The 27,884-nt window shown below is 40.5% G+C and overlaps 1 protein-coding gene across 1 annotated transcript in view; it reads left to right on the top strand.

Moving 5' to 3' along the window:
- Nucleotides 1–13,691: 13,691 nt before the first annotated feature.
- Nucleotides 13,692–27,884, top strand: part of TMEM236 (transmembrane protein 236) — a 37,882-nt gene continuing 23,689 nt past the window's right edge. Inside the window, exons 1-2 of the mRNA XM_061181541.1 lie at nucleotides 13,692–13,948; nucleotides 25,239–25,311. Coding sequence (XP_061037524.1) covers nucleotides 13,692–13,948; nucleotides 25,239–25,311 — 330 coding nt within the window. The remainder of the gene's footprint in view (nucleotides 13,949–25,238; nucleotides 25,312–27,884) is intronic.

The following is a 27,884-nucleotide window of genomic DNA, read 5'->3' as shown; positions in this document are numbered from 1 at the left end:
CATGGGTACAGTATGCTGAGCTCCGAGAGGCCTCCTAGTGAATCATCAAAACTGCGGGTGGCATTGGGGTCCCTGCAACACAACAAGATCCTGTCACTGCCTTAAAGGAGGTCATGAATGTGTAAGGAAAGAAAACATGTACATTTAAAACTATAGCACGAGGTAGAATTTAGTAAGGCATTCAGTACTATAAGAAGAGATAAGGGCTAATATTGCAACTGGGGAGTTAGGTACAGGCTTTAGTCATTTCAGTGTTTTGGAGCAAAATTTTTTCTTCAATTTTATTGTGGTAATAATCGGTACACAAAAAACCCCACGTAATTAACGTACACCCTTTTGTGAGTTTGGACGTATGTATATACTCATGTTACCATCACCACAATCAAGGTGATAACTATATCCATCATCTCCAAATTGTCCTTGTGTCCCTTGGTTTTGTTTTTGTGGTAAGAACACTTAATGTGAGATTTACCCTCTTAAACTTTTAAGTGCATAATACTTTATTATTAACTACTGGCACAACGTTTTAGAGCCCATCTCTGGAACTTACCCATCTCGTATAACTAGCTTTATGCCCATTGAACAACAACTTCCCATTTCTCCATCTCCTGGTACCACCATTATATTTGTCTACTTCTGTGTGTCTGGCTGTATTAGATGCCTCATATAAATGGAATCACACAACATTTGTCCTTCTGTGACTGACTTATTTCACTTATCATGTCTTCAGTGTTGTTGCAAAGAGTAGGGTTTCCTTCATTTTTTTAAGGCAGAATAATATTCCGTTGTATGTATATACCACGATTTCCATATCTATTCGTGCTAGTGGACATTTGGGTTATTTTCATTTCTTGGCTGTTAAGAATAAGGCTGCAGTGAATGCAGGAGTGAAGATACCTCTTCAAGATCCTGATTTCAGTTCCATCCCAGAAGTGGGATTGCTGGATCATCTGGTAGATGTATTTTTAATATTTTGAGGATGCCCCATACTATTTTCCATAGCAGCTATACCATTTTACATTCCCACCAACGGTGTACAACAAAAATCCCAATTTTTCAATATCTCTCCTCACCAACACTTATTCTTTTTTTTTTTTTTTTTTGGATAATAGACATCTCAACAGGTGTTGTCTTGTTCCAGATTTTAGAGGAAAAATTTTGCTTTTTCACATTGAGTATGATGTTAGCTGTGGGCTTTTCATATATAGCCTCTTGTGTTGAAGTAAGTTCTTCTATACTTGATATAATTTTTAGAGTGCCATGAAAAGGTGCTGAATATTGTCAAATACTTTTTTCTGCATGTATTGAAATAATCACATGATTTTTTTGGTCCTTCATTCTGTTAATGTGATGTTGTCACATCGATTTGCATATGTTGAACTATCCTTACATCCTAGGGATAAGTCCCACTTGGTCATGGTTTATGATCCTTTTAATGTGCTGTTGAATTAAGTTTGCTAATATTTTGTTGAGGATTTTTTGTATCCATGTTCATCAGGAATATTAGCCTGTAGTTTTTTGTTTTTCTCTTGTGGTGTTTTTGTCTGGCTCTCCTATTAAGATGATGCTGGCCTAATAAAAGGAGTTTGGATGTGTTCTCTCTTCTATTTTTAGAAGAGTTTGAGAAGGATTGGTATTAATTCTTCTTAAATCTTGATGATAGAATTTACCTATGAAGCCCTCTGGTCCTGGGCTTTTTTTCGGTTGTTGGGAGATTCCTGATTATTGATCCAATCTCATTATTTGTTATTGATCTGTTCAGTCTTTCTATTTCTTCTTGACTCAGTCATGGTAGTTTTTAACGTTTCTTCTAAGTTATCCAACTTGTTGATATATAATTGTTCATAGTAGTCCCTTATTTTTTTTTTTTTTTAATTTCTGTGGCATCAGTTGTAATGCCTCCTCTTCTATTTCTGATTTTGAGTCTTCTCTCCTTTTTTTCAGTCAGTTCAGCTGATGGTTTGTTGATATGTTTACCTTTTCAAAAAACGAACTTAGTTTTATCTGTTTTTTGCATTGTTTTCTATTCTTTATTTCATTTCATCAGTTTCTGCTCTAGTCCTTATTATCTCCTTCTTTATGCTAATTTTGAGCTTAGTTTGTTCTTCTTCTATTTACTTGAGGTGTAAAGTTAGGTTGTATGAGATCTTTCTTCTTTCTTAATGTACATGTTTGTCACTAAAAGCTTCCTTCTCAGTACTGCTTTTGCTGTATCCCCTAAACTTTGGTATATTCTGTTCTTTTTTTTCATTTGTATCAAGATATTTTTAAATTTCCCTTTTGACTTCTTCTTTGACCCAGTGGTTGTTCAAGAGTGTATTGTTTAATTTCCATGTATTTGTGTGTTTTCCTGATTTCCTTTTGTTATTGATTTCTAGTTTTATTTCATGGAAGAATGCAATAAAATAAAGTAAAAAAGGTTTCAGTCTTCTTAAATTTGCAGTGACTTGTTTTGTGACTTAGCATGTGATCTATCCCAGAAAATGTTCCATGTATGCTTGAAGAGAGTATATATTCCACTGCTCTTGGTTTGGAATATTCTGTATATGCTGTTAAGTCAAATTGGTTTATAGTGTTGTGCAAGTCTGCTGTTTAATTATTCATCTGCCATCTGAAAGATACATCCATTGTTGAAAATGCAGTATCATAGTCTCCTACTATTATTGTTTTGCTGTCATGATATGTCTTGATGTATTTCTTTGTGAACTGATGATTTTCCATAGTGGTATGCTTTGATTTCCCTCTTCTTTATCTTTTTTGTATCTACTGTTAGATTTTGCTTTGTGGTTACCATGAGGTAAAACATCTTAAAAATACAAAAGTCTATTTTAAGCTGATAAGTTTGATGACTTATAGAAATTCTACCCTTTTACTTCCCCCCACTTTATGTTCTTGATGTCACTGTTTATCTCTTTTAATATTGTATATACATTAACAAATTATTGTGTCTACAGTTTTTTTTTGGTTTTTTTTTTTTTGGCTGTGCCGTGCAGCTTGCGGGATCTTAGTTCCTGGCCAGGGATCAAACCCGGGCCATGGCAGTGAAAGCGCAGCGTCCTAACCACTGGACTGCCAGGGAATTCTCTGTCTTTTTAATACTCTTATACTTTAACCTTTATACTAGCATAAATGATTAACACACTACCATATTACAGTATTAGAGTATTTCAAATTTGATTATATACTTTACCAGTGTTTTATATTTTCATGTTTTCAAGTTACTGATTAGCATCCTTTCCTTGATGAAAAAAAAACTTGGAAGAACTACTTTTAGTATTTCTTATAGGGCAGATCTAATGGTGATGAAATCTTTCAGATTTTGTTTTTTGAGGAAGTCTTGATCTTTCCTTCATTTCTGAAAGACAACTTTGTTGGGTAAAGTGTTCTTGTTTGGCAGGGTTTTTTTGTTTGTTTGTTTGTTTGTTTCCCCAACACACTGAATATATCATCTGACTCTCTCTTGGCCGGCAAGGTTTCTGCTGAGAAGTTTGCTGATAGACTTATGTGGGCCCTTATATGTGAGGAATTTATTTATCTTTTTTTTTTTTAATTGTCTCTTTGTCTTTGATTTTAGGCTGTTTTATTATAATGTATCTTGGAGAAAATCTTTTTGAATTGAAATTTCGGGATGACCTGTTAGCTTCATGAACTTGGGTGTCCAAATCTCCCTCCAGATTGAGAAGTTCTCACCCATTATTTCTTTTAATGAGCTTTCTGCCATTTCTCCCTCTTTTCTTCTGGGACTCCAATAATGTGTAGATCGTTTCTCTCAATGGTGTCCCACAGTTCTTGGAGGATTTGTTCACTCTTTTTCATTGTTTTTTCTTATGCTGCTCTGACTGAAGGATTTCAAATGACCTATATTCTAGTTTACTAATTTTTTTTATTGTGTGGTCAAGTCTGCTATCAAAGCTCTCTATTGAGTTATTCAGTTCATTTTATTCTTCAACTCTAGGATTTTTTTTAATAGTTTCTATTTCTTTGTTGAACTTCTTATATTGTTCATGCACTGTTTTCCTAGTGTCCTTTAGTTGTCCCTACTTTAAGAGGGTTATTTTGAATTCTTTGTGAGACAGTTCATAGAGCTCCCTTTCTTTAGGGTCAGTCACTGGAGCTAATCATGTTACCTTGATTATTAGTGATCCTGTGGCTTTGTGTTGGTTTCTGTGCATTTGAGGAAGTAGGCACCTCTTCCGGTCTTTACAGATTGGCTTCAGCAGGGAAAGCCCTTTACTAGTGAGACATTCCAGGTGACCCATCTGGTGGTGTCTGTGGTTGGCCTTGCTGATGGAGGCCCTGGGCTGGCAGCTCTGGTGCCTGGATCAGCAGATGGGCAGGCTTGGTGCCTGAGTCCTTGTGGTCAAGCCTGGATCCTGGCTCCACAGAGCCAGCTAAGTGCTGTGAACCTGGGGTGAGCCCAGTGTCTGGGTCTGCAAGTGCTGGCTTGCTGCTAGACTGGGCACCTGGCTTCATGGAGCTAACATGGTGCTGGGGTGGGTTGGGAGCCTGGATCTGTGATAGCAGACCTGGCACTGGGCCTGGCTGGGAGCCTGGGTTCATGGGGGCCAGTCTGGTGCCAGTGCTGGGATGGGCTGGGATCCTGGGTTTACAGGAGCCCACCGGAAGCCTGACACCACAGGAGCCACCTGGGGCTGTGGAAGCTGGCAGTGCTGGGGTCTGCAGTGAAGCTGGGTGCTCACTTCATTCTCCTGCCATGGGAAGGATGTCTGTTTCCCCAGTGGGCTGCCCAAGTTTAGATAACTTCACATAATGTGATTATCTTTCCTGCCATCCTCAATGGCTCTTTTCTTATTTCTGTGCTCCATCCAGGTGCTGTAATCCCTCACCTGGAACTCTTAGCTCTTCTGAAGGTATTTTTGCATGTGGATAGTTGTTCCAGCGGATGTTTCTGGGAAAGGATGGGCACTGGAAATTCTAATACTGCCATCTTGCTGACGTTATTCCATCCCATTTTGTTCCTGTGTTTTCCTGATTTTGCTTAGTTGGTTATCTGTTCTCTTGTAGTCCATTGGGCTTTTTAAGAGATTAGTTTGAATTGTTTGTCAGTTTGTGGAACTCCATTTCTTTAGGGTCAGTAACTAGAAGTAAATGTTTCCTTTGGTGGTGTTATGTTTCCCTGATTCCTTGTGATGTTTGTTTCCTTTGTTGGTATCTGTGAATTTCAAGACCGTCCCAACAGGCTGGCTCCAAAAGGGACAGGACTTCATCAGTATGACTCAGCCTGTCCTGGGATTCTGGATTTTGGTGGCATCCACAGGCAAGGGGGGTTCACTTCCAGGGTCCTTGGGGTCTGTAGTTCAACAGTGCTTGTGGGGTTTGTGATTGGGCAGGACTGGCTAGTGGGGTCTCTGGTTGAATGGGGCCGGCTGGCGGAGCTCTGTGGTCAGGTGGGGTTGTTTGTGTGGCTGCGGTGCCATCTCTGAGATCTGTGTGCACTAGCCACTGAAAACCCCTACCTCTTTTTAACTTCTTAACCGTCTCCAGGTGGTCTAGCTGTGCCAATTTCTTCAGTTTTCTGCATGAGGTGAGACAGAAGTGGGCCTCTTGAGGAGTGCCCTGAAATGCTGGGAAAGTTGGATATGCACCTGGGTCTCTCTTTTCTCCACTAGAGAAATCATGGGCCAAAGGGGCTCCTTCTCGGTGCTGATGTGCCGGCTTGGGGGGCATTGGGGGGCAATGCAGACAAAGTGAAACTGTTCCTCTTATCCTTTTAAATGTGATTTTTCTTAGTTTTCATGCTCTGCTGGGGTGCTGTAGCCTCTTCCCTGGGTTCTGGAATTCTCACAAAGGCATTCTTGTCCATGGATAGTTGCTAAACTGGTGTTTCTGTTGGGAGACTAAGGCTGGGGACTTCCCATTCCACCATCTTGCAGATGTCACACCTTGGAGCAAACTTAAAAGTCTATTCTATTAAGACCTTTGAAGGAGTATTCCATTTCTCTAGCTAGACTAGTTTCTTGAGCTTGAGAATGTGCCTGCTTTTATTCAGGAAACTTTACCTGAACCTTTGGGTTGACCATGTCCCCTTGCTCTCTGCACTGGAGATGACTCGGACACGCATCTCTCATTGCACTTGTACTGAAATGATTCGTGGCTCTATCCATCTCTTCAACCAGATCGTAAGCCTGTAAGGGCAGAGAGCATCATGTCCTGGTCATCTTTGTACCCTTGCATTAGCATAGTAGCTAGCATAGAGAGTCCACTCAGTTCATTTGTGAATTCATTCTGTCACTCATTCAACGAATAATTATTGAGATCTTACTATGTGCTAAGCACTAGCCTAGTATGAGTATATAACAGAGAGCAAAACCGGTAAAAATTCCTGCCCTAAATAAACTTACCTTCTAGTTGGGGGAACAGACAATTAACGTAATAAATAAGTTAAATAAACACTATGCTATTAATAAGTAAAAAGAAAAAGTAGGGAGAAGGATAAGAAATTGAAGAGGGAGAATATTGGAATTTTGGATAAGCAGTCTCACTGAGAAAGTGTCATTTAAGTAAAGACCTAAAGAAAGTGAGGTAGTTGGCTCTTTGGATATCTGCAGGAGACAACAGCAAGGAGGAGGGCTGGGGGAAGCCTTGATGCCTGGTGTGTTTGAAGAATATTGAGAGAGAGTAATAGGAAATGAAGTCAGAGAGAAATGTGCTGAGTAGTAGGGCCTTGAAAATTCTGGTAAAGCCTTGGGCTTTTACTCTAAATGAGATGGGAAGCCAATGGGGGGCTTTTGGCAGAGAAGAGATCAGCTGACTTACTTCATTAAATGTTTATCAAACTAAATAGTCCAAGAAGACATATTAATTATGTACATTTATAGTCTAAATGGTAATTTAGGTCAGAAGATTCCAAACCCACAATATCTTTAAAACTATCCTCTTAAAACAAACCAAAACAAACCTGCACCGTGCAGTGGAGTTAGGGAACATTGCATTTAGGCCAACCACTTAGAGATTTTGATCTAGCTAGATTAACCAGAATAACTAGATAATCGTCACTTCTGCATACTTTCTGAAGATATTGGTATATCTACTAACATTGTTCTCAAGTTATTTTATCTTAAGTAAGGAACAATTGGAGCGCTGCAAACTTACCATCATATCCTTAACCATGAAGATTTGGGAAATTTAGGTTAAATCATTCCTGTGAACTTTGGGATGAATATACGGTAATTAATTAGGGCTGCATCTACACTCAAATGGATTTTATTTCTTTGCTTAAATTTGTCACTTTGGAATACTCAAAGGTCAACTAGATTATTGTAGTCCCTTAAAAAATAAAAGCTGAGAATTATTGTAAAGAATGAAGTGACTTCCTGCCCCTCTTTAATATTTTATTTCTAATTCTTAGGTCCCATTTATATACCACTCCACACAATTTGTGTGATGCTTATATAGCAGGATTGGGAAGTTTTAGTTCTTCCTTTCTTTCCTGCTTTCTTGCTTTTTTGAGATCTGGACAATTATGATAGAAAAAATTTTACAAGAGAGCACCATTACTTTTAAAAAGTAAGGACATTCTAGGGTTTCCCTGGTGGCGCAGTGGTTAAGAACCTGCCTGCCAACGCAGGGGACACGGGTTCAAGCCCTGGTCCAGGAAGATCCCACATGCTGCGGAGCAACTAAGCCTGTGCGCCACAACTACTGAGCCCACACGCCATAACTACTGAAGCCCGCATGCCTAGAGCCTGTGCTCCGCCGCAATGAGAAGCCCGCGCACTGCAACGAAGAGCAACCCCCGCTCACCACAACTAGAGAAAGCCCGCGTGCAGCAACAAAGACCCAACGCAGCCAAAAATAAATAAATAAATTTATTTAAAAAAAAAAAAAAGTAAGGACATTCTATACAATTTGTTAATTTGAAGAATAAAGTCACTAGATACCAGATATTAAAAGGGTTACAAGAGTGAATACGCTGTCGTCTTTGCTCTTACAAAGTTGTTTATTTATAAATAGCCAGAGAGATGAAATTAATCCTTTCCCTATAATATGAATTTGTATAGTCTGGACTATGACAGCATAACATTAGTAAAGGGGCTTATATCACATGGTAACATAATCTTACTGAGTTTACTTCAGGTGATTTATTTGATGACATCATCTTATGAGGATCAGTAATGTATTTTGGAAATACTCTTTGGAAATGATAAATAATCAGTAAATTAGGCGTAGGGACACACTTTTGCCTCTTCCCTGGGCTCTTCGTAGGTCCAGCTTGATCCCGAGAGCAGTCTCACTGCCACCAGATCCTGCCTTCTTGCATATCAACACCACATGATCACAGGAAACAAGCCACGGATATGCCAGAACATTCCTGGCAGTTTGTACATTTTGTTTCACAGAATGAAATGCCGAAAACAATGAGCAAAACTTGAGATTACAAATGATCTTACAAACAATTTAAGAGACTTTCAATTTTTGGCTCCCTGCCTGCAGGAAGGAAATGACAGTTGGAAGTGTGGAGAACAGGTGCTACCCTGGACAGCATGATATCTTCTGCTTACTAAAATAAAAAACACTGCATCAACACTCCTGTGTGGAAGTGAGTTCTAACCACAAGACTCAGTCTTTCCACCACAGACCCAGCTTCAGAAAACCAAATCTGTTTCCTACCAGGAAGTTGTTAAAGCCAGCCTTAAAGAGCAGACCCAGGGACAGAGTTCTTCAGATCAGTTTTGGACAAAAATCCAAGTAAAGAGTTTGGGTGGTTTGAAAATGTCCCCCTTCATGTCCTTCTAACTACTGGCAGTGCAATTGCATGGCAGACTCATCAGGGCACTTAGAAGGGAAAGAATCAGGATTGGCATAAACTGGTCTCAGCTGAAGGGGTAGGTGATTGTAAACCCTCTCTTGTATCCCTTTGTCTTTGTCTCTGAGTCAGGGGTGTGGCATTATTTTTTCCCCAGTAGCTTAATGCTGGCATCATGGCTTGCTTTTTCTTTGGTAAGCTCGCTAGTTACTCTATCCCTCATGAAGGAAACTTCCCTGCCTCCCAATCTGTTCTGGAAAATTTAGACAAATGGTACTTTGGAAGGGCTGAGGACCCTGAAATGATTAAAGGCTATGCCTCGGACCAGACAATTACCAGACAGTCCTCTCCAACCTCCTTCATTAACGATGCAAATCCATCATGGATATGCATTCTTGAGGGCATGTGGGTTGGAAAATGTTGGGAAAGACATTGTAACATTGGGACCTATAAAGTCTTTGTGAATGCTTGCAAGGGGCATAGTCTTTTCTGAACACACATCGTGAGATTAACAAGCTCTGCAATCCCCAGCGGCTTCGTCCTTGGAGCCATGGCTATCTAGGAAGGAGACATGGCAGCTGTCATTGGGACCACTCAAGGACATTGAAACTCATGAGCTGAGTGAACAGATTGTATTGGGACAGGTAGTACATGACTTCTTCTGAATGGTCAGTGTAGGAACTGCATTCTCTTGGAATAAAAGACGAGTTAGCCATTTTCACAGCCTAGCACATTCTCCCCGCTGCCCACCACTTCTCTTACCCTTCATCTGTTCATTCCTTCCTTTCCCAAGTATGTACTAAGGGCCTATTATGTGCCAGGCATTGTGCTGAGAAATGATGGTACAAAGATGAAAGCAGACGTTCTCTGCCTTCAAGGAGCTTGCGGTTTTGTAGGGAAACCAGTGTGCAAACATTGTAGGGAGACAAGTGCTCCAGTGGTAGTATTTGAAAGCTATTTTACATACAGGAGGAAATGCTCGCTTCTACTTGGAGAAGGAGAGTAAGGAAAGGTTTCACAGAGGCTAAAACCCTTAATCTGGGGCTGAAGGGTGAAGACTACACTTATTCACACTCTCCTTTGAGGTCAGGAGAAGACATTCAAATTCAACCCTAACTGCCCAGCAAGGAAACAGTTCTTCAGGGCATTCCCGCATCTCCTGCTTGCCTCTTGGCTATTTCACTGCTGTTTAGTACAGCCACTGCAGGGATAAGTGGGAGTGAAATTTGTTCATTTTGCTTCTGCTTGGAAGTGAAGGAAAACAAATTTGTGGAGGGAAGATTCTAAAAGATAGAGCACAACATTTTTATTAAGCTGGAATTTATTTGTTCAATTGACTTTTATTAGTCTAAAATTATTTTCTAATTTTTATGCTTGTGAAATATTACAACTATGCAAATATTAATTAAAAAAAAACACAAAAACCCCCTCTGCCCCAACTCACCCATTCCCCAGGGATAGCACTCTTAACAGTTTGGTGGATTATCTTTCTGGATCTTAAATTTACATTTAAATCTACAACTATAGTATTTCAGAACAAACATCCATTTCTTCTCTCTCCCACCCCTCTCCCCACCTCACTGCATCGTGAAAATTCTTAAAATTATTTTTCAAAGAAAATATAATTATACTATATGGAGAAGATTGCTGTAACAATATATAGATCTTGCTTTGAGTCAATAGAAAAATCGATACATAAGTTCATTTGTACCATTTTTTTTTTTAGATTCCATATATAAGCGATATCATGGGAAAGAATCTAAAAAAGAGTGGATGTATGTATGTGCGTAACTGATTCACTTTGCTGTACAGCAGAAAGTAACACAATATTGTAAATCAACTATCCTCCAATAAAAATTTTTTTAAAAAGGTTTCTTAAAATTTCCCTGTGAAACCAAAAAAAAAGAAAAGAAAAGAAAAATCAATACAGGCCAAAATTCACCTTCTCTAATCAACTCGACTTTGATTTTTTTTTCATTCCTCTCCTCTGAATCATCCAGTAGTTTTACATATTGTTTCTGTATGATATTTGGCCCCTGCTCATAAACACAGTTTTCTTTTTTTTTGTCTTATACTCAAGCCCTTTGGTTGCAAAGAATGAAGGCCCTGTTTTGTTAGAATACAGGTGACCTGGAGAGTCGAGCAGCTGGGGGACTGGTCTTTCTTTGTGTGCTTGCATCACCCCATCGATCTGTCCCAGTCAGCTCACTCTCTGGATTGACCTCCTATTCCCTCACCATTTGGCTTCCATTTGTTCATTCATTCATTCACTCATTCATTCACTCACTCATTCATTCAGCTAGTTACTGAGTTTGACCACATGTCAGGGGTGGTTCTAGCACATACAGTTTGAGCTGCTCTGATCCTGACTCAAAATCATGGCCTCCTTTAACTCCACTCGTCAAATTCTCCACGTTTTTTAGTTCAAATTCCTAAGGGTGAGAAAGTGATTGGCCTAGGTTATGCCAGGCCACGTTTAGACGGCTGGACCTTCTGTGGCCCCGTGCCTGTTCGTCCAGATGTGGCTAGAGGAGGGTGGTGGAGGCCTGGGCAGGGTAGGGCTGTCCAGCTCACTCCGTACACCTTCTTAGGTCCTACCTGTGTGTCTGTGTCATCTCCCTACCAAAGCGTAAGTCACTCACTAAGCCTCTACCATGATCTACCATGATGTTACAAGGGTAACACAATCAGTCTTTCCTTTACATGGAGTTGGGCTCGTGGTGGGCAGAGGACGACAGTCATAAACTCCCTGCCACTCAGGGAAAGCACAGCTAGTATCAGGGTGTTCCCTGTGGTGGAGAACAGCTGGTCCCATCATGTGACTGTAACACTCTTGGCCTTATCTTTGAAGGTAAAGGTGAAGAGAGAATAGGAACGGGAGGAAGATTAGAGGCAAGAAATATAAAGTGAGTCTCAGTTTTAAATTCCCGTACATGGAAATAAATGGAATTACAGTCCAGGTAAGAGCCAGGCTGTTTTTACTCGACACCTGTCTTCAAATGCTCAGATCACAATTCCTATTAATACACAAAATTTGTGGAAGAAATTATAATACATTGTAGCACTAGATGACTCAAGACCGAGGGTTAGGAGGTTAAAATCTAGTTTGTATCTAGTATCATTTAAACAGAAATTTTGTTAGGGATGATACAGAGAATTGATGTCAATGGTATGCTATTAGAAATAGTTGCCTTAACAGAACCGCTGCTCAGATGGTTTTCTGCCCCATCCTTTCGTATTCTTGCTGTCCTTCTTCCAAGTCTCTTCTTTCATTTGTGAGGCCTTCTGCTACACGTCAGTGGATTCGAGGTCAGAGAGAGTAACTTGACCGCTAGAGGAGCCGCCTGTCTGATCCTGCAGTGGGAGGGCAGGAGGTGTGAATCCTCGGGGCCACCCCCAGAATCCTAGGTGCATCCCGAGAGCCAGGCAGCCCCGGGGTCCCTTCTGCGAAGGGCCTCGGGGGAGAGAAGCTGAGAGAAATGCACGCGGGGGTCGGGTGGTGAGGTGGCGTGGCATCTGACAAAGCCAGCAGGTAGGAGGGGTTGGGTCAGCGTGTGTGGGTGCTGGGCTCTCGTCGTCACTCCTGCACTTGATGTATCAGGCTCCTCTGTGGCGCCCAGGTGGCTTCCCTGTCTCTAGGTTAATACCACTCCTGCCCTGCCTTCACATCAGCACCGCCCCTCCTTTCCAGGCGTTCAAGTGACTCCACTGTTCAGAAAATGCTTTTTGACACAGACACGCACGCGCACACACACGCACACACATGCCCCCAATCCTCCATGGGACGTGGAGTTCTGACCCCAGCCGATTTTTCTAGCATCACTTTCCCCTGGGTCCTGCCATACACACCAGACTCTCACCACCATTCCTCCCTCCTTGCTTCTTTGCCTGCCTGAAATGTCACCGACACCCCAACACCCACCTTCGGGCCTCCTCATCATCTTTCCCTCCCCTTCCCGGAGCCCAAAGAGGAAGTTCTCTGGGGTACCGTGGCGTTTAGGCTATACTTCTGACCTCAGTTAATTTTTTGTTGTCCGTCGGTTTGTTTCCTCCATGGATTGTGAGCGTTTTCAGGGCAGGAACCTTTGTCCCTCATTCATTGTCACACCCCACACCCAGCAGGGTGCTCATCGCAGCTGCTCCAGAGCGGTTTGCAAAGGAGGGATATTCATGGGGAACTCTGTTGTCTTTTAAATATTTGCTTTTGGACTAGATATAGATAACTCTTCGTGTGTCGATCCTGATAACCAGTTCCTCGTATCGCCATGTTAGCTTCCTGACCTGCAAAATAAAAATAATGCTGGTCTGTGTCGCATAGCAATTAATGTGCAAGAACAAATAAATAGTTCAAGTAGCAGGAAGAAGTCTGGTTAGGAAACTGGCAAAGTGAATCCAAACTCCCTCTTCAAGCACTTTGAAGAAAGATGAGGGGTCCTTCTCCTAGATGAAGACTCAGATTTTGGGTATTTCTCTTTGCCTGAATTTGCTTAGATATAAAAATAGGGGAATGGATTATGTCTCTTCTTCCCCTTTAACTCTAAAATTATATTATTGCAATGGTTCTACTTAACAGGTGTTAAATATTACATAAATTTTTTTTGTGCTCAAATTCACAATAAAGACTACATTAAAAGACCCCGCTTTCACCGATGCTCCAAAGCATATTCTGAAATTCATTTGACTTCTAGTAACGGATGTGCAAACACATTAAGTGATCACTTCCACAACTGCTCTGTTTCTTTAAGAGACCTCGGTTGTTAAGTTGGACGATCATTGAACCATATGAGGGTCAATAAAAGAATAAAAAGTCACCGGTTAGTGATTCGAGTACAAGGAACTTGATCCCAGTTCAGTGTCTATGTGCCCATATGCTGCTCACAATCAGAGAGGGAGCCTTCGGTCCCCAGGCGCTCGCCCTTCCAGGATGGCTTCCAGAAGACTCGTGAAGCTGCTGGTTTTTGAGCTGCTTGAGCTTGCTGCTTTCTCTGTCCCCACGCTGGTGATAATGGAACAGTTTGCTGATGCCTATCAAAGCACAAGGGGTACATCCGACAAAACGCATTATTGGCTCATTGTTTCCTGTTCGATCGCCTACGTATCTTCAGTGACTCTTTTGATTTGGGTTCCCGTGAAAGTTCTCTTGTACAGGAAACGTCATCTTTACCAAAAAATCAAAGGATGGTAAGTAAAAGAATTCTTTAGCAGGGAACCCCTGGGATGCTTTCAAAGAGATTTTCTCATGCACTCTGGGTAAGGATGTTAGTGTAGCACACAGGTACATAATGTGAGATTAAGGAGAAGTAATAATCACTGTTTATATAAATGTGTTCCTATTATGGTATCTTCCATATTTTTTATTGGGTCATTTTTTACTGACGTGTTCCTAAGAGTTAGCATGAATCTCTGATACTCTGAGTAGTAATTGTTGTTGTACTAATTCCTCTGTACACTGAACTACACAAAGTTATCACAGTTAATTTACAGAAATCATAATTGTAAGGTTCTAATATAGAATTTTTTCTTTTGTGTAAAACTGAAAGTAATGTCTATGTTAAAATGTTTACATTGCATTATTTTGTAGCTCTAAGGCATCCTTTGAGCATTAACCAACTGAGATTTTTAAGCAAATTGGTTCCTTTACTTAGATTTAAAAAAAATAATACTTTGCTATGTTGGTAAATTCTATTACCTTGGTGAGGGGAGGGGTAAGTACTTCAAATAATAAAACAGAAATATTTTAAATAAATCAAGGTTTAATATGGATTGAACTCAGTTTAGCTAATGACTGTATTGATCCAAGTAAAGGTAATGAGAACATATAATCTCTGATCCTCATATATTTTTCCTTTTAAATCTTCGGATCTGGTTCTTGTCATCTGGGATTTCTTTGTTTTCTTTGATAAGTTAAATTTTTCTTTCATACTGATCTTTTTTTTTTTTTTTTTTTTTGGCTGCATTGGGTCTTCGTTGCTGCGCACGGGCTTTCTCTAGTTGCAGCGAGCGGGAGCTACTCTTCGTTGCGGTGCGCGGACTTCTCATTGCGGTGGCTTCTCTTGTTGCGGAGCACAGACTCTAGGTGCATGGGCTTCAGTAGTTGTGGCACATGGGCTCAGTAGTTGTGGCGTGCAGGCTCTAGAGCACAGGCTCAGTAGTTGTGGCGCACGGGCTTAGTTGCTCCGCGGCATGTGGGATCTTCCCAGACCAGGGCTCGAACGTGTGTCCCCTGCATTGGCAGGCAGATTCTTAACCACTGCGCCACCAGGGAAGTCCCCATACTGATCTTTTAAAGTTGAACAACATAGGACTTCCCTGGCGATTCCGTGGTTAGGACTCTGTGCTTCCACTGCAGGGGGCCTGGGTTTGATCCCTGGTCAGGGAACTAAGATTCCACAAGCCACACGGTGTGGCCAAGAAAAATAAAGTTGGACAACATAGAACACATTTGAAAAGCAAGGAGTCGGGAATTTTAACCCAAGCAAAGGCAGAAATGTAAAAGTAATAGACACAGCAGTATAGTGAGAAATCCTGTTGCAAGGGTGTGGCAGGGGAGGCATGAAGCGTGGGGCGCAGGAAGGGCTCTTTAGGTGCTGACACTGGGTGTCACCCCCAATCTCACCAGGCGACTTTCAGTGCCCCGAGGGCAGAGCTCCTGTGAGGTTTCCGAAAATAAATCATGTGGTTAGCATCAATGGGGTTTAGGTGTTTTCCAACACTTGACCCAAATCCTCAGCATCAACTAAGGGGTGGGTCTGAAGCTGAGCTGGGTCCTCCACCCCTCACACCCGCTAGGTGTGGCTTCGACTGTTGAAGACTCCTGGCCAGGCTGGGGAATGTGTAAATGAGTACAGGAGTAAATCAGTGGCAAGCTGGTCATGCCCAGGAAGGTGCTCTTTGAGGTTTTTTACATTGGCTCAATCCCTAGGACCTTAGGTCTTGAATATCATTCAGGCAGCAAACCTTCCCATGTTGCTTACTATTATTAATATACTATTATTGTTATTGTAATTAAGCTATAATTGCTTCTTTACTGATCACTTATTATGTACTATAAAATTTATGTATGAATTTCATTTCATCCCATACCACCTTGTGAAGTATGTATTTTTTATGAGCTTATCATTATTATTCCCAAGACGAAACTGATGATTAGAGAGGTTAAGAAACTTACCCGGTCAATTGACAAGTGAGTGAAAGGACTATACTTTGGACCTAGGTCCATCTGATTCTGTAATTGGTATTTCTAACCACTACCCGAAACTGCTTCTTTGAAGGATGAGGTCCCAGTCTCTGGGGGCAATTGAAAGTAAGGAAGAGAGGAGTCTTTCATTTCTACCCCCTAGTGTTTGTGTTTGTGTTTGTGTTTGTTTGCTGTTTTTGTATGTACATCTGGTCCAGCTACTCCCCTTGTGCTAAGTTGTCTTCGTCTGTCACAACAATTACATCTTCCAGTGATTTCTTTTGGGAAATCCTCTTCCAGTCTTTTGTTTCTATTTGTGGGTGTGGCCGGCCATGAGTGTTCTAAATAGTTTTAGATAGAGGACAGGTTATCTATGATTTCAGTGAAACTGTGAAACTGTTCCCTCATGACCTCTTTTATGAGCCATTATTATCTCTTACTGGCCTAGAAAAGAAGAAATTGTTACTGAGTACTAGTCTAGGAGCCTTACACATTGCGTACTGTTAAACTTAAACTTTATGACAACCTAGTAGGTATGCACTAGTATTCTTGTTTTATAGATGAAGAAATGGAAACTTGAACATGTGATTAACTTTGTCTAGTGATAAAGCTTATAACTGGTGGAGCTGGAATTGGTGAACCCAGACTGATCTTATTGTGTGCTGTTTCTTCTAACTTATGCAACTTCTCCAGTATTTTTTCTGACTTTGAGTGCTAAGTGTGTTTCAAGAAAAATGCAATTCTTCTAGTGTCATTAGGATACATTTCCCCTAAAGATGTATATTTGGATGTTATATATGAGTCCCCAAAACGTGTATAAGATATTTTAATATATGTGGTAACATAGCATGCGTGTGTCATATAACCTGATTCCTAGATGAAGATGATGCAAAAATTATTGCTACTATAGAAAGTAGGGATTGAAAGTGTGAATTATTTTTGAAGAATACTTAGATAAATAGTTGTTTATGTGAGATTTCATAGATTCTTAGCATTCACAGATACACTGTTGATGGGCCTATTTGAGAACCTCTCTGTATGTCCACGTTGGCGTCATGGGCCCTGTGAGGCTGGTATTCAGGAGAGAGTGAGTCAGCCAGCTAATGAAGCCCTGACAATATGGCTGAGAGTTGCAGACCTGAGTTCAAATCCCAGCATTGACCCTGATTGGGAGACCGTGTGTGAGTTCTTTAAATTCTTTAAATTTTAGTTTTCTCATGAGCAGAACAGGGACGACCTAGTTTCTTTATTGGGTTGTTTTAAGAAACTGAATAAGATTATGCATGTAAAGTTGCGAGCACAGTGCCTGGCACATAGTAAGGACCCAGTGAATATTAGTGTTGTGACCTCAGACTGAATCATGTTTCCATTGAAAACATGGTCTGGGGTAATCCTCAGAATGACTCTGAGAAGCGGTAGAAGTGATGATAAAAGTGATAAAACTGAAGAAAATTCTATGTTATAAGTGATACTCTGCGTATCTGGAGAATCTTGTAGGTCTCTTTTCTCCTTTGAGAGTAATGAGGGTCAATAAAGTGGTATCATGAATATCTTATAAAGCATTTTGCATATATACATAACATGCTTTTATTTATTTTTAATTTTTTTAAAATTGAAGTATAGTTGATTTATCATGTGTGTTAATTTCTGCCACATGGCAAAGTGATTCAGTTATACATATATATACATTTTTTAATATTCTTTTCCATGATGGTTTATCTCAGGATACTGAATATAGTTCCCTGTGCTCTACAGTAGGACCTCATTGTTGATTCATTCTGTAGGTAATAGTTTGCATCTGCTGACCCCAAACTCCCAGTCCATCCCTTACCCTCCCCCATCTCCCCCTCGGCAACCACAAGCCTGTTCTCTACAGTGTGTGTTTTATTTTTCATTTTCTCGCTTGACCTGCATGCCTGTGTTGTAAAGTTGAGGGAATGGATATTATTGCCATTTTATAAGGCAGGAAACAATGTCAGAGAGTAAGACACACACTAAACCAAAAGTAGTCTGAACTTTTATCCGGTGTTCTTTCCTTTATTCTTGTTAAACACTTCCTCATTCTTTTGGAATGATTGTTCCTTTTTAGGGTTGCCTGTCATAATTTATAATAGACTAGGGAGCTGGTTTGAGGAACGAAGAAAAGCTATTTATATCCACACCAAATTTTATATCCCAGTAAATAAGAGGAATCTTTGCCTGGGATATCAGTGAATAGGTGAAAACATTGACAAACTAGCCGGAAACTGAAGCAGATTTCCTCAGAGAGGGTACCTTGGGGCAAAATAATCCTGGAGGACTTTTGGGGATTCCCAGACTGCTGTGGAAGTCAGGGCTATCCTGGACAGTGCTAAGTTAGAAAGACTCCAACATTTTGGAACATTTTACCTTGTTTACATCCTTAACATATGCCCCCAGATTTGCTGTTGATTTGTTTCAGGTGGCAGTGGTGGAAGCAGCAGTAATAGTTATAGCTGTCATCATAGTAAAATAAGAGCAAATATTGACTGAACAATTACTATGTACCAAGTAGCATTGTAAACACATTGCCTGTATTATTTTAGTTAATTCTCTAAGCTTTTTGAAGGAGAACACTTACAGTGTGCATTTAACAAGTGAGGAAATTGGGGCACAGAGGTTAAAAGACCACCCAGCCAGTGAGTAGGGAGCCAAGACCAACCCCAGGGTGTCTGGGGTCTGAGCCCCTGAATGGTCCACAGTGACACACGTGAGTGACAGGCTAACCCGAGGAGGGAGGGCTCGCTCTTTTCAGCACCTCTGAGAAGGTCATCGGCGAGTTACCACGAACTAAACCCTGGTGCTTAACAGTTACCTCTTCCCAGAGCATCCCCTTTCTTTCAGTCTGTCTGTCATCTTCTGAAACACTCAGGACTGATCATTTTCTCCTCCTTGATTACAGGCTTTCTCTGCTTGTCCCACAATCTCCAGTAAAGCCGCGTGAGTGGATTCACTTTTGCTTTTCTCTGCTTCGTATGCAATGTCGCCAGATTGCATGAGTTCTTTCTCTTTCATCGCTTTCTCTTTCATTCAGGACCTTGCCCTCCGTGGCTGTTTTCCTCGCCCCAGTCAGGCGCTGATTTCCAGGGCCACCGTACACTTGAGGTTCTGGCATAGTTCCCCAACTTTTCACCTATTCAGGTCCAGCATCAGATCCCTTGTTCTGGTCGCTTGTGTTCAAAAGGAGGCATGAAGAGCATTTTAGTAACCTGCTGGGGCTCTGGCAGCCTTCACCAGCTGCTGTCCTTGCCTTTGGCCTCTCTGTCCCCCTCATTCCCTCCCAGTCCTTGTTGACAGAGTCATAATCTTCTTGAAAAATGGTGTCTGCATGTCAGTTCCACCTTTAAAACTCTATGCTTCCCCTTGCTTGTAGAATTCAGTGTTGGCATCATTCTGAAGCTGGAAGGCACCTTAGCGTTCATCTAGGGCACTATTTCTCACAAGACAGTCTGCCTCTGAATTTAAAGGGAATTTACGACTTTTTGTGTCTCTAATTATGAGAAGAGCCTTCCTTATTTCCTTGTATTGAAATAAACTCTGCCACCATGTAGCTTCCTTCCAATCTTCCTTGTACATGTCACATCCTCTGCCCCCCCTTATATGCCAGTGAATTTGGCCATGGCCGGGAGCTCTACCCATTGCCCCCTGATTTCCCCTTTTTATTGCTTTCCTTTTTTTTTTTTATAAGATGCATCAAGTATTTTATTTATTTTTTTAGAATATTTTTTTTGAATTTTTTTTTTAATTGGGGTATAGTTCTTTTACAATGTTGTGTTAGTTTCTACTGTACAGCAAAGTGGAGTTCCCTGTGCTATACAGCAGGTTCTTATTAGTTATCTGTTTTATACATATTCGTGTATATATGTCAATCCAATTCCCCCAGTTCAGCACACGCCCCCACCCCCTACCCCCCACCCCCCAAGATGTGTCAAGCATTTTAATTTGGAAGTTGCATACTTCAACTTGCATAGAAAAATTTGGCCTCATCAATCAATCAATCAATTTTCAGTGATTCAGCACTTACCAATTTCAGAGTACTGTCCTTGTTATGAAATTACACTAGCATGGCTACAAGCAATTAATTAGCCCCATATAATGGTCACTCTCAGCAGTAGCATGAGCACATTTCTTTCTTTTTTTAAAAAAATTTTATGGGAGTCTAGTTGATGTACAGTGTTGTGTTAGTTTCAGGCGTACAGCAAAGTGCCTCAGCTCTACGTATACATACACCCCTTTTTATTGCTTTTCGAGCACTGTCATTGGCTCTCAGAAACTGTCACTTGTACAATGACGACTCCCCACGTTGTGTCTCTAGGAGTGACCTCTTCTCTGAGCTCACTGTGTCTACACTGAAGCTTTTCAAATATTTGAAGATGGCCTCATCGCTGCCATCTCAGCCACATCCTATCCAGTCTGCTACATCTTCTCTTCTCCAGTGTCCAGGCTCCATCAGTATTTCTTGTCTTATGATTTCTGGACCTTCTACTCTTTGGGATGCCTCCTTGGGATGCTGGTTGGCTTGTTAATGTCTGAGTGTGGTCTCATTGATACCGCACACCTTCAATTTATTACAAAGCACAATAACGCGAAACGTGGCAAAACAAGGTCTGCCTGTATATTGGTTTTAGCCAACAGTTCTAAGTTTTAAGGCTTGACAATAAACCTCTGTGTCTGGACACTCTGTCCTCAGGGCTCATCAGGGTGGTGGCTCCACCCTCTTGGCCTTGGGCAGCAGCCCTGCTCTCTGGATCTGAGGAGGGAACCCCTGGGCCTGTGGTGACAGCGGCAGCTTCGCTGGCCTCTGAAGCATCATCAGAGTCATTCTTCCCTTTTCTTGAAGGATAGTACATATTTGCAGCCATATAGCTCTGTTTTAGCCTGTTTCCTGCCGATCGTACCCAGAAGTCTCACAGCTTTTCTTCATTTTGTCCCGTCTCTGTCCCCCTTCAGTGCAAGCTGTCAGGGTTTCTGCTGAGATGGTTGATTGGATTCACAAGCCACACCCTTACTGTTCTCTCCAGAACATGCTTTCTTATTTTTTGCATCTTTTGCAGTATGGATAGGGTGAGAATTTTCTGAATCTTCAAGATCGGGCTTCTTTTTGTTTAACAATTCCTTCTTCAATTTATCTCTCTCCTCTTGCGTTTTACTCTAGTCAACAAGGAGAAACCAGGCAGTGCCTTCAACACTTTGCTTAGAAATCCCCTTAGCTAAGTGTCTGAGCTCATTGCTTACAAGTTCTCCTTTCTACTCAACAGAACACATTTCAGCCAAGTTCTCTGTCACTGTATAAAAAGGATCACCGCTCCTCCAGTTTCCAGTAACACAGTCTTCATTTCTGTCAGAGACCTCACCAAAAGGACTTTTAATATTCATATTTTTAGTAACATTCTGTTCATAATAATATATGTATTCTCTAGAACGGTAGAGGCTTTCTGCACAGCTCTCCTCTTTCTGAGCTCTCCCCAGAATCTCCTTTAACTTCCATATTTCCACTAACATTCTCTTCTGGGTAATCTAGCCTTTTTCTATCCTGCATCTTCAGACTCTTCCATACTATCCATTACCCAATTCCAAAGCCACTTCCACATTTTGGGTATTTGTTACAGCAGTATCTCACTTCCCTATAGCAAAATCTGTGTTAGTTTCCTAAGACTGCCATAACGAAGTACTTCTAACTGGGTGGTTTAAACAACAGAAATTTATTGTGTCACAGTTCTGGAAGCTAGAAGTTCGAGATTAAAGTGTTGGAAGGCTTGGTTCCTTCTGAGGGCTATGAGGGAGAATCCAGTCCAAGCCTCTCTTCTAGCTTCTTTTTTTTTTTTTAACATTTTTTTTTAAAATTTATTTTTGGCTGTGTTGGGTCTTCGCTGCTGTGTGCGGACTTTCTCTAGTTGCGGCGAGAGGGGGCTACTCTTCATTGCGGTGTGCGGGCTTCTCACTGCGGTGGCTTCTCTTGTTGCGGAGCATGGGCTCTAGGCACGTGGGCTTCAGTAGTTGCAGCACGCAGGCTCAGTAGTTGTGGCTTGTGGGCTCTCGAGCACAGGATCAGTAGTTGTGACGCACAGGCTTAGTTGCTCCACAGCATGTGGGATCTTCCTGGACCAGGGATCGAATACGTGTCTCCTGCATTGGCAGGCGGATTCTTATCCACTGTGCCACCAGGGAAGTCTCTCTTCTAGCTTCTGATGGTGTGCTGGCAATCTTCGGCATTCCTTGGCTTATAGATGCATCACCCTGATTTCTGTCTTCATCTTCACATGGTGTCTTCCTGTGTTTCTTCATGTAATCTTCCTTCTGTACATATCTGTCTCCAAGTTTCCTTTTATATAAGGCCACTGGTCTTATTGGATGGGGGCCTGACCTAATGACCTCATTTTAACTTATTACCTCTGTAAAGACCCTATTTCCAAATAAGGTTACATTCTGAGGTCCTGGGGGTTGGAACTTCAGCATGTCTTTTAGGGAGGACACAATGCAACCCATACCACTCATTAATAAATTAGAAGCATATGTTAGCAGTAAGTCAAGATTTTCAAATACAGGTTATCATTATTTCTGCTTAGATAAAACACAGATTTGGATTAGTATTCACTTATTAACTATTCTTTTCATTCATTTAGCATTTATTGAATTCCTGCTCTGTGCCAGACATTCTCCAGGGTTATGGGGTTCTTGAACTTGGATGAGAAACAAGTTACATCTCTATTTTCAATAACCTCTGATTGAAAGATGGCATTTCTTTCCATTATGAATGTTGGTAACAAACCACAGTAGTATTAGCAGGACCTGTAATTTTATTACATAGATTTTTCTTCGTATCACATTACAATTGTTGCAGATACTTCAGATTACGGTTTATGATCTTCACTACCTTGAAATTATGAGAGACTACAGTTTCCACTAGATCTTGAATGCTCCAAAGAAAATAAGAAGACACTGTATTCTTAGATAAGTGTATATATTACTAAATCAAAATTTTAAAAGAATGTGGATAACTGTGTTTCAATATAATTGCTTTGTTTTGTAAGTCTATGTATTTTGTGCATTTAAAAATTCTATTCTGAGAAGGGTCCATAGGATTTAGCAGATTCCCAGACAGTTTATTGTACAAAAAAGATTTAGAAACATTGTTCTAAATGCTGGAGCTAAAGTAATGAACAATTCAGATAAGGTACATAGTCCCATGGAACTTACCTTGGGGATAAGCACACAGGAGCCAGACATGGAAGATCTACGATCTAGATTTAGGTCTACGATCTAGAGATGCCCTGGCAAAAAAGGAAGAGCCAGTGTAAGCCTTGAAGGTGGGGCAAGCTTGGTGTGATCACAGAATAACCAGAGTGCTAGTATGGCAGGATTAAGTGGATGGTGGGGAAGAGGCAGGTCATTCTAAGTGAAGAGAGTAGGAGAAATAAGAGAAACCACATCACGTAGAACACTTAGGCAACAGTGATAGGTTTCAATTTTATTCTAATTACATTAGTCATACATTGAAAATATTTTTAAAATCTCTAAAATATACAAATAAGTGTATTTTGTGGTAAAATACACCTAGCATAAAATTTACCATCTTAACCATTTTTAAGTGCACAGCTCACTGGCATTAAGTACATGCACATTGGTATGCTACCATCGCCACCATCCATCCGCAGAACCCTCTTCATCTGGCAAAACTGAACCTCTGTAGCCATTAAACAGTAACTCCCCATTCCCCACGCCTCCCAGCTTTGGTGATTTTTGAGCAGGGCAGTAACAAGAGGTGTTTTACATTTGAAAGATCAGACGTTTGCTCTATGGAGAACATATTGCTAGGCAAGAAGAGGGACACTAACAGGAAACTGGTAACGAAACACTGCAGATGAGATATGATAGTGAGCGAACCACGGTGTTAGCAGAGGTTGATTCAAAATGCATTTTGGCATTAAATCATCAGGCAGCATTTGATGATGATTGGAATGGGTATGGGTTCTTTTTTAGGCGTGTTAAGTCTGAGTTGCCTATTAGACATCTGAGTGGAGGTGCCAAATAGATAGTTGGGTGTCCAAGTCCAGAGCTCAGGATAGAGGCCAGTGTATATATACTATAATCTATTTGTGAGTCATGGGCAAGTGGGTGGTATTTAAAGCGATGGGATTGGCTGAGATCATCAAGGGAGATAATATAGATAAATAAGGGGTGCAGGAATAATCCCTGCGGCACTCTTATTTTTTAGAGGTCAAGGTGAGAAGAGGTCTCTGTGAATGCCCCAGCTAGCCTCAGAGAGCTGAGTGCTGCAGGAATCTGGATCTGGGCTCAGAGAAGGAGGCAAAGCAACCAATTTAAAATTCCATCTTACCTCTGGTTTTAGCAGGTTGTACTGAGTCTGGCTATGAGAGATGGGCTATCCAACGCCCTATCTTATGTCTATACCTAGAACATCTAGGATGGGGCTGGGGTAGAGTGAAATGGTGGGACCAAGAAGAATTCTTAGTCATTTGTAAGACTCCAACAATACTTTCTGAACTTAAACACATACTATCCTATATATGTAATTTGTATAATACGTATTTAACTAAGGAAAGAGGGGGTAAATATTTCACTATAGAAAACCTCTGAGTATATTTTATCTTCCCATAAATTAATGATGTTAAATATACATTTTAATTCTCTCTGTCATGATAGACTATTATATATTATATCTCAATAACTATTTGATTGCGTGATCATGCAAGGCTTAAAAAGTGGTCCAAAAACAAATTTAAAAACTATGTGATTTTTATGTCTATATGATTTTTTGCGGGGGGGGGGGTGGTTCAAGTAAAAAAATCCAGGTGTTTTCACACTCTAAGTCATCTTTAACTATCTAACAGTATATTGTTTCTAAATATATTTTTTGAAAAATCAATTTTACAACATGGGGTATAGTATCACTTGAGAAGTTCATGCTGTTCTTTTTTTCAGTTGGTCGCCAGACCCTGAACTCTTGGACAGGATTCTGATGAATGAATTTTGAAAATATTGAATGTCATTTGTCTTGTACTGTGATGCTTTTAGCAGTCGATGGTTTGCTAATTATTTGGAAACCTCTCACCCCTTTGTTCTAGAAAAGCATTCTGGCTTTTGTGTGTGTTCCCCTTTGCCATACTCAAACATTTGGGAAATGGAAATAGGGAAGTAGTAGCTTCTTAGAAAAACTATAGATGAATGGAACAGGAACTGCAAAATTGGCAAAATGTAACAGGAACTGTTGATCTTGTACATTATTGCTTTTGCTTATTTTTTCTCCTTTGCTAGGAGACCTGTTATGATGATGTGTGTAGTCCTCACCACGCTTCCCAGCTTCAGCTTTTCTATAGCAGTGACCGAGGTATGGAATTTTGATTTCTTGTCCTGCAAGATTTTGAGTTTTTAAAATGTCCTCGGTTATTAAAATTTCATAGAGTGGTGTGCCCAAACAAATTTCCTGAAGTTTATTATCTCCAGTCTTATTCTAAGTTGCAATATATATATTTAAGGTACTAAGATCATTGTTACCTCTGTGGTTGTGGAGGAAAGTATAGCAGCCAATTAAAAAAATTGCTTCTGTGTTTGTATGTGTGAGAAAGGAATGTTATTTGAAAATAATAAAAAAGCAAGGAATTTGAGAGTAGATCCACATGTGTTTCTTCTAACCTGATAAAAGTTTTTCATGAGTGTCCTCGGTTCTAAATGGAATATCCAATCAATATCCAAGGGAACAACCACTCACATGCTAAAGCTTTGATAAGATTCCACTGACAAATAATTTGTACATGGTGTTTATTTGAAAATAAATTTGAGTTTATGTTTCAATAAATGCAGCTCCAAAGGGACTCTGATGAATGGACATCTGCAGGGCAGGAATACTATAGGCAGAACTTTCGGCCTGTGAGAACTCTATTACCCAGAGAGTTCAAAGCAGAATGCTCAGCTAATCTTACTAATTTTCAAGGTGCTGTGAAAGATGTAATTTTATTTATTTATTTATTTATAAGATTTTCATTTACATGTTGAGTAGGTAGTCATTAAGTGCTTATTACATGCCAGGTACTGTGTTAGAAACTGAGGATAGAGCACTTAGAAAATTCGACAGTCTCTGGCCTTCAGTAATTTTTTATTGACAGTAGAGAGAAAAATAAACAGGCAGTTAGAATAGGTATGATCAGTTCTGTGAGAGAGGTGAGTACCAGGTAGTGGATGACATCATTAGAAATTACATGACTGTTGGGAGATGTCCTACATGTAGCATTAGGACAATATATGAACACACAGAATAACCTCAGAAGGCTATACAGATGAACTTTGCATCAAATTGCAACACACAAATATTTTAATCTAGATTTATCATTTTCTCCTTCCTCCCCAAAGACCTTGTAAAGCACTCGGGAGGTTCCCAAGAGCTTTGAAAATTCAGTGTACAACACTTTCAAGGAACACCACTATCACAGATGATGCTCTATCTACAGTTTGATTGCCCCTTTTGGGATTCTTTCCCATTATGTCTCACCCACTGTTGCATATTTTTCTTTCCTTTTTTCTTATTTTTCACTGAAGTGTAACACATGAACAGAAAAGTTCACACAGCATAAATACACAATGTCAGTGGAATACCACAAAGCAAACCCCCATGGAAACACTACTCAGGTCAAAAAATAAAACTCTGTCAACTCCCTAAAAGCCACTTCCAGCGACTACCTTTCCTTCCAACCCAAAGGTAACTTCTATCTTAACTCCTAATACCACAGGTACCACAGGTTAGTTTATCTGTTTTTGAAAGTTTTCTAAAGGGAAATCAAATTATCTATTATCTATCTATCTATCTATTTATCTAATTTGTATCTGGCTCCTTTTATTCAAAAGTATGATTCATTCATGTTTTTCTGGTTAGCTGTAGTTCATTCATTTTCGTTCCTATACAGTATTTCATTTTATGAATATATCACACTTTATTCATCAGTTCTACTCTTTTTTTTTTTAAATGGGCAAAATATTTTAATAGACATTTTACAAAGAAGATCTACAAATAGCAAACGAGCACATAAAAATACGCTGAACATTACTGGTCATCAGAAAAATGTACGCTAGGGCTTCCCTGGTGGCGCAATGGTTGAAAGTCTGCCTGCTAATGCAGGGGACACGGGTTCGAGCCCTGGTCTGGGAAGATCCCACATGCCACGGAGCAGCTGGGCCCGTGAGCCACAACTACTGAGCCTGCGCGTCTGGAGCCTGTGCTCCGCAACAAGAGAGGCCACGATAGTGAGAGGCCCGCGCACCGCGATGAAGAGTGGCCCCCACTTGCCGCAACTAGAGAAAGCCCTCGCACAGAAACGAAGACCCAACACAGCCAAAAATAAATAAATAAATAAATAAATAATTTAAAAAAAAAAAAAAAAAAAAAAAAAAGAAAAATGTACGCTAAAACACAATGTGATAGTACTACATACCCACAAGAGTGGTTAAAATTTGTTGTTGTTTTTTTAAATTAATTTTTATTGGAGTATAGTTTCTTTACAATGTTGTGTTAGTTTCTACTGTCCAGCAAAGTGAATCAGCTATACATATACATCATCAGTTCTGCTCTTAACGGCCATTTCAGTTTCCAGTTTTTGCTGCTGTGAATATCCCTGAACATGTCTCTTGGTGCCCATGCGCAAGCATTTCAGTTGGTTAAATGTGTAGGAGTAGAACTGATGGGTCACAAGATGTTCAAGTACTCAATTGTAATAGACAGTGTCAGTTCTTCAAAGAGAGTATACTAATTTAGACTTCCACTAGCAGAGAATGAGCAGTCTTGGTGTTCCTCATCCTCAGCAGCACTTGCATTTTAAGTCTTTTTATTTTAACCATTCTGGTGAGTATATTCTTGAATTTCATTGTAGTTTTCAATTGCATTTCCCCAGTAATTAATGAGATTGGGCATAT

Source organism: Eubalaena glacialis, chromosome 2 (assembly GCF_028564815.1).
Source record: "Eubalaena glacialis isolate mEubGla1 chromosome 2, mEubGla1.1.hap2.+ XY, whole genome shotgun sequence".
Taxonomy (NCBI): Eukaryota; Metazoa; Chordata; class Mammalia; order Artiodactyla; family Balaenidae; genus Eubalaena; species Eubalaena glacialis.
This window is presented reverse-complemented; position numbering and strand designations above follow the sequence as displayed.